At 36.1% G+C, this 16737-nt stretch overlaps 1 protein-coding gene across 6 annotated transcripts in view; it reads right to left on the bottom strand.

Annotated features, from left to right (window-relative positions):
- COL12A1 (collagen type XII alpha 1 chain) overlaps window positions 1–16737 on the bottom strand; it is a 98196-nt gene that overhangs the window by 32633 nt on the left and 48826 nt on the right. For all 6 annotated transcript variants that reach the window (XM_088162152.1, XM_088162153.1, XM_088162151.1 and 3 more), the window contains 19 exons: window positions 15534–15673; window positions 15119–15251; window positions 14991–15017; window positions 14538–14680; window positions 12253–12382; window positions 11273–11412; window positions 10029–10158; window positions 9241–9383; window positions 8184–8313; window positions 7127–7269; window positions 5613–5742; window positions 5313–5432; window positions 4567–4713; window positions 3707–3823; window positions 3167–3313; window positions 2979–3053; window positions 2247–2386; window positions 838–961; window positions 499–642 (listed from right to left, as the gene is read on the bottom strand). In XM_088162152.1, coding sequence (XP_088018278.1) covers window positions 499–642; window positions 838–961; window positions 2247–2386; window positions 2979–3053; window positions 3167–3313; window positions 3707–3823; window positions 4567–4713; window positions 5313–5432; window positions 5613–5742; window positions 7127–7269; window positions 8184–8313; window positions 9241–9383; window positions 10029–10158; window positions 11273–11412; window positions 12253–12382; window positions 14538–14680; window positions 14991–15017; window positions 15119–15251; window positions 15534–15673 — 2403 coding nt within the window. The remainder of the gene's footprint in view (window positions 1–498; window positions 643–837; window positions 962–2246; window positions 2387–2978; window positions 3054–3166; window positions 3314–3706; window positions 3824–4566; window positions 4714–5312; window positions 5433–5612; window positions 5743–7126; window positions 7270–8183; window positions 8314–9240; window positions 9384–10028; window positions 10159–11272; window positions 11413–12252; window positions 12383–14537; window positions 14681–14990; window positions 15018–15118; window positions 15252–15533; window positions 15674–16737) is intronic.

Below are 16737 nucleotides of genomic sequence, written 5' to 3'. Positions count from 1 at the left end.
GGTGCTGGGATAGGCACAGATTACTACACTCACATAAGCCACAATCATCAAATCTGACAAGGGATCTTCTTAGCTCAAAAGGCAACCATTCAGAGGATCCATTCAAACCCAGCTCCTTCCTGAACTTTACCTGGAGATCCACTGGTTTATACCAGATAAAATATAAACCTCAGCAAACCAGGCCCATTAAAACATAAGCACTACTATGGAGTACACTTCCCAAAGATTTCTGGGGTTCACGTGCCAAAAAGAGGAAGAAGTAACCAAATGCCACATCTTTGAAATTATATGCATGAGGAATTACTTGAAATCTTTGGGAAGCCACATCCTTTCCCAGAGAGAAGGCTTAAGAAAGAAAATATAAGTCTAGGTCCAGAGAGCACAAATTCTTTGAATAGTTTTGAAGTTTCCCCAAATACTCAGAATGCATTTCCAAGTCCTTAAAGGATGAGTGAATGATTCCCAGATAATTGAAGCAATATGCTGTGAATGGCTTACCAGAGTGCTGTATGACCGTTGCTGCTTTCCTCACCTCATCCTGAGACCGACCATCTGTGACAACAACCAGTACCTTGGGAACGCCTCGCCTCATGCCACTCTCCCAAGTCAAAACCTTTTCTTTGATAAATGTTAGGGCTTTGCCTGCAAAGTGTACAATAAACAAGGAATCATCCTTATTATCCATAAGAGAAGAATTCTTTTACTTTGTAAGGGCAACAGCCACAGAGCTAAAACACAACAGAAAAACCTACTTCTTCAGCCATGCAATACTAGGATAATGATGCAGTTTCTGAAAATATTTTATCTTAATTAAGTATAATTACAGCCCAGAATTACCTGTCCTTGTGTTTCCTCCTCTGTACTGAATATTTTGAAGAGCTCCCAGAGCCTGGGCTTTGTCATCAAATGTATTCAGTTTAAATTCCGATTTTGCCTCATCACTGTACTGCACAAATGAAACCTGAAATGGAATACAACACAGTGTTCAGTCTCAGACCTCCACAGAGAGTTTGGAGAGGCAAACTCTCTCCATTGAAATATGTAAATTTGTATGTTAATAAGCCTTAAATAATCAGAAATTCTTTTTCAAATATGTCTGATCATGCACACATGTATTTTTATATATAGACATCAGAGCAATGTGCACATAACTATCTTTTCTTTCTCTCCTTTCTTTCTTTTCTTTCTTTCTCTTCTGTGTATAAAATGTAATATGGCCTTAGATGCATATGATGAAATTCTTGCTATTATTATGGTGAGGTATATATGCCTATTCTCTACTTCTGAGTAGATGTACAGTATCTACTAAGCAGACCTTTAACAATGCAAATATCCTGTCAGCCTTCTAAGCAAAGAAAATGCATTGCACCTGCAGCTCTCTGCAACACTCCAGAATACCATGTAAGAAACTTTTTCAGACTTCGTGTCATTAATTTCATGAAAGAGAAAGTGAAAGAGCAGTGCTTATGGGAACCTAGACATTGATTTCATCCAGCTTCCTACAAGTAGAAGAAAACTGATAATGGTGCAGTGCTTATTGTAAGAAACCTGGCAGGAAGTTACTTTGACATAACTATGAGCAGTTCAGAACTCCTGAAAGTCTATCCCTCATTAGCTATTACTGTTTATTCTCTCAAAATGCACCAATAAATCATGAGGACCTTCTCATATTTAACTATGCCCACTGTGGAGCAGACCCATATTATCACAGCATGAAAAGGCTTCTGCAAGTATCTTTTTCAAAGCCATTCTGCTATTCAGTGCAGTGGGATTCTATGGAGCTCAGCAATGGCAAGCCAGTCGGACGCTGCATGCACAAGACTTATTTTTTACACTGAGAATTTAAAATGCAGCCCTCAGTCAAAAGTCAGAATGTCCCTAAAACAGATTTCTGCTATGACAGAGATAAAATTCAGGATATAAGAACTAAGCAGTGTGCCAGCTGTTGACACCATATACAAATAAAGAAAATATAAAACTGACCATACATCATCCCATTTCTCTACCTGGAGGATTCCCACAAACTAATTTTTGTATTTCAGAATATTAATATCTCTAAATAGACTGGATTTCCCTTGTATTTATAAAATGGCAAATATATTTAATAAATAATAGGCATGCACACCCATAAACATGTGTTTTACAACAATCTAATACACAAAATGACAGCATTCTGAAAGAAAATAACAATTCAGTTCATCGTGAATTTTCCTCTAAAATGTACCTAATGGGAATAACAAACTTACCTGGATTCCAGCAGGATTGATTAAATCAAAGGCTCCTACTGTACTAAAAACAAATTTCACTACTTTGTTGAAATTATCATCACCAATACTCCAGGAAGCATCAGTCAAGAATACTATGTCTGCTTTGGCACCTCTGCATACTGAAAATCCAAGAAAAGGAACCCTTAAAATACATTAACCATATCACCATGAAATAAATATTGCTTCAAAATTTGAAAATTCAGTAATGACAAATACTCAGCAAATGTCTACTACCACACATTCAACCTGGCAGATGACTAATGCTCTACACAAAAACATTTATTAAAACAGATCAAAGAAAACTTCAAGAAATGTGAAAGAGTTCAAGAATCAAATGTAACAGTTGTAAATTACTTTTTTTTTTCTGATCAGCTACCATAAAACATGAATTGTCTGCTAAGAGCAGATGATCTCATAGACTTTCTGCAGAGGTATAGAATATCAATAATTCTTCCCCCTAAGGTTTTCATCTTGCTGTTCTAAACCAGGAAATGCTGAAGTCTAGTAAAGCCCTAGAACAAAGGAATGGCACTGGGAAAGTCTGGTAAAGCTCTAGAACAAAGGGATGGCATTAGGAAAGGTCTCAATCTTCATTTCTCTAAAATGCTGTGCTAGTTTTAAATCCACTTAAAGATATGAAAAATGGAGGTAAACTATGAAGTAGTAGAGCAACTACACAAAAATATTGAATAATTCTAGAAACAAACATACCATCCCGAGCTGGAGGAATTGTGGGAGGTGGAGGAGGTGTAGGTGGTGGAGTTGGTGCCTCAGTAGGTTTGAGGACTGAAAAGAAATAATAATTTTATTCTACAGCTATAATTCTATATATTATATATATAAATTCTATAGCTGAATTCTATAGCTAAAACTAAAAGTTCACAGTATCTGTTACCTACCTGTATGCTCCCTCATAGAGACTGGAGGTCCCTCAAGGTTAGGGGTCTGAACAAAGACAGTAGCATTGTATTCTGTGTCTGGTGAGAGGCCAGTAAAGCAGTGGCTCGTTTCTGACCCACGTATTGTGATTTCCTGTCCTCTGGAACCTGCCAAAAAAGCCCAATGGAAAGAAAGTTAGAACCTATTACTTCCCTTCTAATGTATGTAGACATAAGTGCACAAATGAAGAAGCTTCTTGTCCCATAACAGCCTTTCTAAACCAAATTGTGTGGTGGTTATGAACCCAAGAGCACCCTGGAAAGTGCAATCGCAGTGTAGATGTGACACCAGGCAACTGGTAGATGTAGGTCCACTTGACAATTATCAGTACTCCCTCTTTGCAGCTTTTTCACCACTCAAGAAACACAGGTGATATTCAGAGCTTTACAACTCAACCAGATGTATCATTATGGTCGGTGCCTGCCACCAATCCAAATAAGTGGTGCTGTCACTGGCATAAGACAATTATGTTTCCAGAAAATGCAAAAAATAGAACATACCATCAGTTGGGTTTAGCTTCAGTCTGTAGGAAGTTGCTGACCGATGAGGAGACCACCGGATACAGAGAGTATCCCAACCCACTTTGTAACTTTTTAGGTCAGTGACATTCAAATATACTGTGAAAAGAGAGAGAAATTGTTCTCTGGAAATTAGTATGTAATAGGTAAAGCACACCAAAACGAAAAATGTATTAGCAGTGCTGGTTTGGAACCTAATTTTTAAAAATACTTGCAGAAAGAAAGAGCAGTTCTAGTCAAATCTCTTTTATTTTACACCCTACAGATCCCCCACCTAGCTATTTACAACAGCCCCAAATCCCATATTGGGTAACAGCACATTTCATGAGTTTTCACACGAAGTTGATTTCTTTACAAAATAAGAAAACTCCAAAAATAAAAACCTGACTCATAATATAGCAGTATGAAAAGAATGTACTGAGTCAGGATGTTTGATTCATCATAACCGAAGAAATTTTTAGAAGTTTCTTAGCTGAGGCCATCATCAAAATCACTGGACATTCCTATGAGGTAAGAGCAGAGTATCAAAAAGCCTAGACCTGCTTAGTAACATGGTTAAACTCTGTAGTACCCTGAAGACAGGCAAAGATTAACTCCAAGTACAGCTTAACAAAATTTTAGGAAATAGACTAGAAAATTTTATTTCATCAAGTCATTACTTTAAAATATATTTTTATTACTCTTTCCAAGATTAGTGTTTTTAAGGTCTACATCATGGATAGATGACGAGTATTCTCTACAAGAGGATGCTCAGGCTTCCTAGCAACCAGCCATCAAAATCTCTTAATCAATGTTATCTCATATGTATCTAGCATGACTATGACAAAATTATTCTGACTTACATGTAGTGCCTTGATCTGTCAAAGGTATGCTCATTCCAGAATCATACTGGGCATAAACGTTCACATCATAAGTAGTACTGGGAGACAGATTATGCAAAGTGTAGGAAGTCACTTCTCCCACAAAAAACTCCCTGGGCTCATTTGAACCTTGAATCAAGAAAGCATTAAGAACAGAGAAAGAAAGAATCATGATTACATGAGCTACAAAATGATTCAGTCTCTTCCACATCAGTAAATGTTAACCTCATTTTTTCTAAAACAAAGCACATCGATTTCTTAAATTTTAGCATATTATGATATTGCAAACAGAACATACACATAGTTTTATAAACTATTGTGCAATATTTGTGTTCAGCTTCTAAAAAGATATTTATATTGTTTGAAGGCCACATAAAACAAAAGTTCTGCAGGCCATTAGTACCCAAATACCTGTCCAATATACACCAGTTAGGAGGACACCTTAGAAGGACAAGAGGCATTAAAGAGGTTAAAAACAAATCAGGTCACTGTATAAAGTTTTAACTATACAATTCAATCCCTGTAATTGGATGTACGAAACTGCAATTGATAGTTTGTGTTTATTATAGAATACTGATCATAAGACTAAAATTTTCATGAAAATTGGTAAACAAAGGAAATAAAGAGATCCTTTAACACAAAATGATACATATGGCTTTTACTCTGGTCTGCCATTAGCTACTCACTGTTCTGAAACTGGCATACTCAGAATGAGCAAGTTTTCTTACCCACAGGTTTGTATACAATTTTATAGCCAAGAACAGGGGATGGTGAAGGATCCCAGGAAACTCTGAAACGTGTATACCATTCATCAGTTATATACATATTTTGAGGAGGAAGCAGGCCAACTAAAAAAAAGAAAAAAAACATTCTAATTAGTTTTCAATCTTTAGAAATACAGATTGTTACTCTGCAAGTATATCACATCAAGGAGTTAATTAACTTAATGAAACCTTTAAAATGTTGAAGTGCTCAAGGAATATGTCTTAAATTTTAAAAAGAATAAACATTATGAAAACTATAATTACCAGTTCTGCCATTTCCAGTCAGTTGTCCACCATCTCCATCTTCGTACACAGCAACAACAGTAATTTTATATGGAGTATCTGATTGTAGTGGTTGTAGTATTACATTATTCCTTATGCCAGGAACTGTTGTCTGGAACACAAAAGAAACAGAGGTAAACACACTCACAGTCTTGTAACTGATCAGTAGTGACAGTAGCTAGAAACAAAAATTTGTTCTGACATTTGGCACACTGTGTTTCATGTCCACCATAGAAAAAGTCATTCAGGCTTAAGGGTTATAGCATATAAACAATTATCATTATTTGTTATTTTGAATTACAAACCACTGTGGCTATCGCAAAAACATGAATCAAATTGACTCTTCAGTCCTAACCCTCACATCAGACTGAGATGCTGCAGTTATTAATCAAGATTTCAGTACTCTTCCCTCATAGAAATATAAAAGTCATAATGATGTGTTTGTTGCCTTGGCAGAAACAAGTTATTCTGAGACAGAAGCTCTAAATATATTGACATATAAAAATGCATCCCTTAATCTCAGCTTCCTTATGCAGCCATGCAGATTGCTCCCTTCTAACGAAAATGTAGGTATAATCCCAAAAGTGATCCTGCTCCATAAAGAAGACATAACGCACTGAAACTAAGGGAAGTAACTTGAAGTATCTTTCTCAAAAGCACATGCTAATCAGCACTTGCTATGAATATTTGATTAAAATTTTCAGTTGTTTAAGACTTGCTGTTTTTATGGATTGTCCAACCTTTTCTGCAAAGAAAATACCCATGTTGACAATATGTGTGTCCTGATTAACGAGTCCAGTAGGGAATTTTCAAACAGTGAATTTTCAGCACGCGATATACAGCAATATAAAAGCAATAATAATTTGTCATTTTGGCCGGTGACAGTTGGCAGGAATTCTGCCATTGTCCTCTGTAGGATCTGAGCTTAGCTTTGCTATAAATACTCTTTGAATTTTAAAAGCTTCAGAATAACTTGTGCTATCATTAAGGTGTGGGAAACGAAACACACAATTCATACTGAAATTTAGAACAGCAAGTCAGATGCTGAATCAAAATTACCATTGTTGTCTTATTAGACTGTCAACTCTCTTCAATTTATAAAATGCAGACTTATGTTTATTCTGTATCCTAGCATGCTCACTTTATAATGAACACAGTATGAATGGCTATTCATGGCTATAGATGGCTATTTAGTGCTTCACATTTTAACAAAATGTCAGGAAGCATATTCTGTTCAGAATCTTCTGATTAATGTGTGACTCACATATTAAACATTATTTCACACACATATTTGTCCATGAAAACATATATTTTCTGTTGCTTCATCAGAACAAAACTATTTTATACAAACCATGGCTTCCTAACACTGACAACGACCAGAAAATCCACAGAGCCTGCACAGTGTACTACAAGTAGAACATGTGTCTTGTTTTTTCTGTAGCCTAAAGAACTGACTGAGAACCCTTCAGTGCTTACTAAGGAATTACAGAACTTACGTATTCATCGATAGGGTCTCCCACAGTGGGTGAATAAATGATTCTGTACTGCTGGACTGGCCCATCAGCATGGTCCCATTGTACAGAAAGGCTGTTTGTAGTCTCATCAAATACTCTCACATTCCTTGGACCACTGCGAGGCACTGAAAAATGAAAATACAGAAGGTTATATGGGGCTTGATGCCTCTAGATCAGTGTCACCCTCATCAATTCAAATGTTGCCCTGAGCCAGTCAAGGGCCCTTCCTGAAACCCTGAATAAGTAAATATACATGGGGAGATTAAGTCAATGATCATGCAGCAGTGCCTGAAGGTCTTAAATAGAAAGAGGTCCCAACTGGAGGACCTGCAGCAGTATGGAAGGGAGAGAACATCCAGATGTACGAAGTGAGCATCTACACACATTCTGCTTCCCAAACTCCTGCAGATAACTACAGCCCGTCACAGGTTCAAGTTTTAGATGAATATGGGGATTTTACAGGGAAAACATAGAAGAAGCAAAATTATTGCTGTTGACAGGTTCTGTATTTGTTATTTCTAGTATGAATTTTAAAGAATCTAAGCATAAGCCAAGCAAGATCCTATGAGATGAGCCGTAACAAGGAGATTTTGGTGTTTAGGTGTCTGCATCAAAAAAACAAATAGTTGGGGAGGTCAACACATACAATTACCATGTCAGACACCGAATATGAAGCCCTTTTTTTCCTTGACAACTAAGTCTACCCATCTTAATAGGCTTTTTTTTTTTACAAAAGATAAATTGTTATTCGCCTCTAATTGGATTTTGAGAACAGCCTTTAAACTCCTGCACATTCAAATTAAGCTTATTTCCCAACTGAAAATTACATTGCTAATTATTCAAGTACCACAACTGACAGGCAGCATAGCAAAAGTTCCCTGCCACAGAGCCCTATAATTGTTGCAGGCATAATTCAAATACATTAATTCAGAGTTGCACTAAATAGCTTACATTATTTGTAATTGTAACCAATTTTATAAGTTCTTCACACACCAATTTTGATGTATATTTCACAACACAAGTACAGACTGTCTCTTACATGTTCTTCCCTGTGCTTGGCTTGGATTTCCCTCTCCATCTGCATACAGAGCTATAACATTTATTGAGTAAGCAGTGTCAGGAGTCAAGCGCTCCAGAATCACATCACGAGTGTTGCCTGGCACCACAATCTAAAACAGAAACAAAAAGGACCTATATAAATAAATTTTTAGCTTATACCATCTCTTTTCAGAAAACAATTTGAATGAAATACAGAAAAATTGGAAACATGATCATGCTGCACACTGTCCAAGAAAAATAACACAAGTTTAAAATAAACATGCAATATTGATAAAAATTCAATTGTGGGTGAAAAAAAGAGCAAACAGTATAAAGAGCTCTCATTCTGCAAATACAATTGTTATTTTTTACATTTTACATTAAAATAGTTCATAAAAAATAGGAGAAACAATCATAAATAGAAACCAAAAAAGTAAATTCTGTCGCAGTTTACTACATATAAAAAACATAAAAGTCCTTCCAATTCTTTACATAAAAACATGTACATCTACGTGTACAATATGGGTGTAGATTTTGCATGAGTATATTCATTGTTGAAGCTTTAAAACTGCACTTATTTCTATAGAAATCCAAGAGTTCTTACTTCACACCTGGAGGGCATTTTTTCATCCATATCCAGACTTTGCTGCTTACCAACCCCCACTAAACAATAATGATGTGGGGTAAGCAGATGGCTTCATGGCAAAATCACATAAACCTGGCATCTAATTTCATAATTACACAATTCCTAATAAATATTTGTTGTCTCTGACTCTCTTAAAAAAATATAATTTAACTCATCTTTACCTGCAATATGATAAAGGATACTCAATCCTCAATGCAGAGTTTTAAATGGGAGAATCTTAATTTTTATTTCTTTAATTTTACCAAACTAAGCCTTTATTAACAATGGACTAGACTCCTACAAACACTGCTCTCAGCAGAGACTCTCATGGGCAGACAGTTGGCCTGAATTAACTAATATTTTTTACACTTATTGAAGGAAGCAATATTCGCTACACACATTTGACTAATAGTATAAAAGCAAAATTACTTACAGATTCTGATGGCCTTGGGCCAGACAGTGGAGCATAATTAATTCTATATTGCTGTACTGGACCTGGAGCAGGTTCCCAACGGACGTTCATGCTGTTTGGTGTGGGGTTGTAAACATGAATGTTTCTTGGTGTTCCTCTCTCCACTAGATCAAGGATAATTTAAAATAAGTTTTATGAAGTTGCTAGTGTAAGTTCTATTTCTACATGAATTTGCAACAGGGCTCAAAAGAAGCTGAAAAGCACTTCAGCCCCAGATAAACAAATTACTTATGTTAGCCCAAAATTTACAAAGCTAAGAATCTTCATGTTCAGTCTTTCCAAACTTCCATACCAGGCAGCAAAGTACGTGTTTGTACTGCAAATTGAAACTATGATCATAACACTTTGTTATCCTATTGTTGATCAGATATGTATGAAAAGTTACCACAAACTACATATTTTAGGTCAAGTTGACATTCATAGCTCAAACTTCCTGGAAAATTTTAAGTACATAGTATGGACATTGGCATGGATTAACACCAATATTCACTGTTCACGAGTATTTCTACTAGCACTACAATTAAAATTTGACTATTCTGTAAAGTAAACATGAAGTGTGCTGTACAACTTTGGAGCTGAGCTTGCCTGAGTTAAGCAGATTGAAGCCTCCACACAAATAAGCAAACAGAGTAAGTTACAAAGCTGAAAAAATTACCAAGCAAGTAAACAAAATAAAATCAATTTCTAATGATCTGAGGCCATTGATAAAAAAATCATAACATTTTCTTGCAAAGGACTATTTTCCTTACAAGTGCGTCCAGTGTCAGAGGTACGTCCACCATCCCCCTCTGGGAAAACAGGAACCACAGTTACAGTGTAAGGTGTGTTGGGTTCAAGAGTTCTCAGGATGACATAGTTTGTATTTCCTGGTACTGTGGTCTACAAATTTAAAAAGAAAGGAAGAGTCAAGAAACTTACAAAAACATTAAAAACAAAAACAAAAACAAACAAACAAAAAAAGTTTAAGCTTTTTTATTTCTCACTTACTCCCTACCATATCTCATTTCCAGACTGGATGTGATAAAAACTTTAGAAAAGGTGAAGCTTAAAAAATCATGGTTTGAGGTATCTTCTGGAACTGCCTTTCAAGAAGGTTCTGTCTCAGACATAATACAAATGAATCCTATGTTCTCCTATATAATCCCTTATAGCTCTCTCCACTTTTGAGTCCAGATCCTGCTGTAGTGAAATGAAGTGTAACGAAAATAGCAGAATCTGCAGTGACCTCTTTAATGACTACTATTTAGCAGCTCAGAGGCATTAAAACATCACTTTCTAAGTCAAGGAAAAAAAAAACATTACATAACTCTACAATATGCTAATGACAAGAAGTAATGAGCAGCTCATGTTAGGAAATAAAACTCCACAGCATTTAAGAATATTTATCATCAGAAACACTTTGCTTGCTATTGAAACAATGGCATTCATGTATGATTCATTTCATGCACACATTAAATTGCACTGATGTAGAAAAAGAAGCACAACTACGAAATAATATTTCCCAGCCTGCAGCAAGGGTTTCCTATTTTCAGGATTTTTTTGGCTCTTTAGTAATTAAGTAATTTCAGGAGATTAGAAAGTGGATTTTTCTGCATTCCCAAATACCATTGAAGCCTATAGTCACATGACTTCTTAGCAGTAAAAATGGGTAGAAATTAAGTCTGCTAATTTGTTAACCTTTTGTACACCTGAAGTCAGCTTTACATTCACATACAGTGCCCTAGGGATAAAGAAAAAAGTTGTGCGTGATATTAAATCTCACGCAAGAACTAAGCACTGATGGTCTACTATATGAAATCAAGCATCTGTAATACATATGTATGGGAGGAACTTTCTTGGAGGTGCTGTGCATTATCTCCAGGGTGGCTATGAACAGAAAAAAAGCCAGTTCATAGACAAACAAGACCTACTTCATTCAGCAGCATTTCTCTCACCAGCACCATAAGCTGTAATTTATCTGAGATGGTTAGTGAGATCCACATGAAGAATTTACCATTTCTTCTGCACCTCCAGCTGTAGGTCTATAGAACACTTTGTACTGGCGAGGACTTCCTTCTGCATGATCCCATCGAACATTCAGAGTACTGGTGGTTGGGTCATAAACTAGCAAGTTCTTCACAGTGGTGAGAGGTTCTGAAACAGATCGATAAGATGTCAGAAATATGGAACCCTATTCTCTCCTTTTTGCTGTCAGATCACACCTCTACAATGTACCCTCAGAAAATTTTAAAAATAGGTTTAAAAGCTCATGTTAAATCTTATTTATCGTCATCAATTAGAACATATCAGACCTATCCAACACCACAAACAATGCTAGTTAGAAAAATTTATTTATGGACACTATTTTGGAATTACGCAATGAGTTCATTAGGATTTTTTTCTTTATTTCTCACCAAACCCATTTCTGTATCTGACTTTCCATTGCAAGCTCATAATTAAAGTAAATGCAACTGAATTAATAATTTTATAGTTATAGAATTAATTATATTGACATGGGTTTTATACCTGGAGTGTCTCTGATAGCAAATCTCTCAGTGATTTCTACAGCAGAATCAAAATAATGCATCAATAAAAAATTATGGAGTCCTAAAGAGCACAGTATGAAGGTCAGCCTCTCAACTGAAGGTGCTTAAAAGCATGCATATTTGAGAGTAACATGCCTTCAGATGCTTTAAGGTGCTTGCTACATTATGGCATAAAACAATTAAACAAATTAAAATGAGGAAGAAGTTCCATAGTAAGGTCAGGGTTTCTCTCAGCTTAGCCATCCAGCCAAAGGCAGTGGTGCAGGGTTTCTCTACAGTCAGTAGACTGACAGGTGCTCTTACTTCAGAGACTTGAAAGCCACCACAGGACAAATGACAAATATAGATGGGGTTAATTTCACCATAAGGAAGCTTTCTCAGCTCTTCTGAAAAGCAATACATCGATATTGTTTTGTACCTAATAAGAAGACCTGAAGAAATTACTTACTGGTTCTGCCTCGCCCTGTCATTCGTCCCCCCTCACCGTCTGCATACATGGATGACACAGTAATAGCATATGGTGTGTCAGGCTGCAGCTTCTGTATCACCACACTGTTCTGTCGCCCTCCAACAGTAGTCTGCAGCAAAACAAAATGAAAATATTAAAATTCCTTTTATACTGTCTCTTTTGTGCTTACTGCTACAGTAAAGAACAAAAGCATTTGATGCTTTTGAAAGCATTTGATGCTTTTGAAAGCATTTGATGGAAAACACTGTGATGTATCAAATGCTGTAATTTTCTTGTGACTGACACTGACAGTAGACATTGAACAGTAGTAATATTTAGAACATATTGGTTTTAGCAAGTTCAGACACAAAGCCACTATTCTTTAAAATCTCCAAACTTGCATATGACCACAATTGTATATAAACTCCCAGTTCTGTGCCAGCACAAATTATATAGCAACTCCTATCATTCTTTGTACTTTTAAGACTATCTGCACATTTTCAAAGCCTATTCAGCTAATGTGTTCAGCATAACACTTCAAATCGTCTGCTGATGAAGAACTGACAATGAGCAAGCATTTGCACATCTTCACATTTCATAGCAGTAGATTATTTTAATTTACAAGCCAACTATTTTAACTTACAATCAAAGGGGGTTTTTGTACTCAAGTGTACAAAGCTTCTTTCAAAACACAAATGCTTTTATCATCCCATCATGGATGCCTTCACATTTTAGTATCTGATTGCCTTTCAAAACCTGATCCTAAATGATCGTGATAGTCTCTGCAGTTCTCTGTGCAGTTTTTGCAGAACTTTTTTACTGTCTTCAAATAACCTGTGATTCCTCTTGGTACTGAGGCCATTAAAAGTCAGGCAGGGCAATAAAAACCCTCCAGAAATTGTATTTTAAATACTTTGATGGGGACTGTTCTACTGCCTACCCAGCATCTACAGTTTAATAAAATATCAGAGAGTAACAAGGAATTATGATCATGGGACTGCAAGTCATTTGCAAATAGACATTAAATGCTGTGAACAGAGTATGAGAGTTCTGTGTGCTCTCCTTAAACAGAGGTGTTTGCTCCGTCACTGCTTGACTCTATCCAGTTGCAAGCAACTAAGTCTATTAACCATATTCTTTGCAGATTTCAAGAGAATAATCAGAATTCCCTTTTTACTCCACTGCCAGCAATGAATTACAGATATTAATTAAATTAATTATTGCCGTTCCTTATTCCTCTAGTGATTTCTCACTAAGTTTGGGTTCAACTGGTCAATAGATATTTCAATTACCTCAACCCAAATGCATGTTGTTCAGAAGAGAATTAAAATGAGTGTGTAAATATCCAACTGATTCTAAAGTAAATATTCCTAGATATACTTCTGAACATGTGTGATCTCTGATTACAGGAGCAAGCTAAATGAATGTGGCTCTCATCTGAGATTGCTCCTCTGACTCATTTGACTGTAACCACAACAGCCTCCCACTACAGAACAGGGCATTTTTAAGTAGCACACACTTCTGATAAACAGCCTGACTGAATTACCATTCCCAGGCTGCATTGCATAAGGCGCCAGTAGCCAAAAGAGTTCGTGCTGACTACAAAAGAAAAGCTTGCTGATCGTAATGTCTCTCCATAGCATTACAGCTTCTCATCATAGTAAAAGAGTCTAAAATACCCTAAAGAGTTCATTAGCACATGTTTTGTATGGATTTCTCTTTGCAACTGCTACTCTGTGTGGTTATTCTTACCCTAGGGTGGTGGAAGACAGTCTCAACTGTTCCCAGCATGTTCCATGGCAAAGTCTTCTGATAGCATGGGAACCACACTATTGAAAACTATGGAGAACTCTGGACTATGAAAGTAGTCATGGTAGTTCATATTATTGATTGTTCTGACACCTGTGATCTCTGTGATTTGTAGCCTTAGATGCTGACTGACTTATTCTTCAACATACTTTATTTTAGTTTTATCCATGGATAAACAGTTGGAGCTTATGAACTCAAAGATCTTTTCCACCTAAATGAGTCTATGATTATGTGATTTTTGAAAAAACAGGATGCATCCAAAGTTATTGCTGCTCAATTAAGAGTATTCTAACTTGGATTTGAAAGGGGAGAAAAAAAGGTGGTAGTATATACTTATTCACTACAAATATAAATCTTCACTTGAAAGGTGATTAATATATACAGTGTTGTGCTTTGAAAAGAAATTACTCTTATGGACTACTTTGCAGAAGGTTGCATTTAAGGTTGAATAACTTTAGCACTTCAAAACGCATTACCGTCTGTTCAGGGCCATCCCCACTGATAGGCTGGTAAATGATCCTGTATCTCTGCACCCGACCACTGGCAGGATCCCATTTGACAGTCAAACTGTGTGAAGTAGCATTGTACACCTGAAGGTTTCGTGGGCCACTCTTTGGGGCTGAGAAGCATAATAAAGAAAATAATAAATATATAGTTCATCAAAGAGCGGAGACAAACACTTCATTCTTACTTTTAGGGCTGCATGAATGCCTGATCAAGAGCAGAATGTATTAAGTACAGGGGACCATAAACTGTAATGTTTGTAAAATAATAAACATGTGGTAATCTAGTGTTTAGTATTCTTCCAAATACACAATAATATTTATTAAATGATCTCAGCTTTTTAATGTCAACATTTGTCACAGTTTAGAAAAAGAGAGCTATGAGTTTCCGTCAATAAAATGGTACCTGGAAATTCAGATTCTTACCTTGTGTAGTGATAGGTACCAAGGGTACTAGGAAAAAAGTAGAAAGAATTTTCAGAATTCTTGTATGTGTATGCCTTCTGTTTCAATAACTATGAATAACAACATGCAGAATCCCTTTATTTACTTACATGTTCGTTCACTGCCAATGAGCTCTTCACTTTCTGATTCATCAGGATAGATGGCAGTAACTGAGACATCATATAATGTATCTGGATTCAAATTTTCAAAGACCAAACTATTCTCATCCCCATTTAAGATAGTCTTGTGAAGAAATTTACAAAAAAAAAAAAAAAAAGAAAAAAGAAAAAAAAAAAGGAAAACATAAATAAACAAAACCAAAAGATACAAATTAAACAGGCAAATAGAGAGTGGGATATAACTAACTTTTTACTCAGTATCACTGAACATGGCTGTAAGTATGTGTCCTACACCTTCTCACTGAGTTTCCAACTTATAGGGCATTTATCAATTACATTTCTGAGTTTCAAAATACACCCTCTGAGAGGCTGCCTGCAAAAGCATAAGGTGGCTGTCTACTCTTACCTCTTGTTTTTCCCCTCTTCCATAGGGGCCCCATGTTATTCTATATAGAGAGACATCTGGAGCTCCATGATCCCAAGTACCTCTGAAACTATTTGTGGTTATATCTGTGATTCTGAGATTGACGGGTGCTGGCACAGACTCTATAATGAGAAAAGGAAAAATATTCCACAAAATGTAACTACAAAATAAATACAGTTAAACAAAGGAATTACTCGGACAAATAATTTAGAAGATTATGTAGAAGAGTCATCTCTCAGTTATCATGCTTCTAATGACTACAATCAAATGCTGTAGTATATAACCCAGTCCATTTACACTAAGCAAATCATCCTTCATAAAGTCACATCATTAGGTCATTATCTGATAAAACAGACCTCAGCAGAGGTCACAACTCACATGCCTACCCAAAACAACTCAAGCTCTGCCTGTTACATTTAGGAGTTATATGGAGTGAATATGAACTCCCAAAGACACAGGTCAAGCTCCCAAAGACACAGGTCAAGCTCCTGCATGAGTTTCTTACAAATCTTAAAATTCTTTATATAAGCCAAATAAGTCACCACTTATTTAGAAAGAATTCACTGAGGTTAACTGTAGGTTAAGGAGGGAAAATATTATAGCCACTGGGAAGAAATATGTAAATAGGTAGAACCAGAGAATTAAACTAGAAATAATTTCTTTGGCAGACCTTTCTTCTTCTTTTCTTACACACACATTCACACAAAACCACAAGTACAGAGCAAAGACTAGCACAACAGCAAGCAGAAAATCTCACAAACATTTTTAAATACATCACATTACTAAATGAAAAATTAAAAAAAAAAAAAGAGAGAGGATATTAATGGGTCTTTTCTTCTTTTTCACACCAGATGAAGGGGCAGTGAAAAGATAAAATTATTCTTTTCTATTGTAGCTTTTCTGCTTAACTATATTCTTAAATCCTAAACCTTGATCAGAATGAGAACTTCCTTGATAGCTGCTTTCTTCTTTCAGTCTGTCACATTGCTTATATGGAGATCAGCTCTTACAGCTTGCACAGCTCCATTTCCTTGCCTCTAGCTGCTGAGGTTATTCAAATGTGCCTTTATGATTCTCTAAAAGTAAAGGCTGCTTTAGCATTCCATGATGCAAAAACTGTCTTGGATCAGAGACAGGATTGCGTCACTCTAATCTTCTAGTATATGGCCCAGCTTCTTATTCACTT

The sequence above is a fragment of the Sturnus vulgaris genome, chromosome 3 (genome assembly GCF_052056855.1).
Source record: "Sturnus vulgaris isolate bStuVul1 chromosome 3, bStuVul1.hap1, whole genome shotgun sequence".
NCBI classification, from domain to species: domain Eukaryota; kingdom Metazoa; phylum Chordata; class Aves; order Passeriformes; family Sturnidae; genus Sturnus; species Sturnus vulgaris.
The sequence above is the reverse complement of the archived record's forward strand: the minus strand, read 5'-3'. Positions and strand labels throughout refer to the sequence as shown.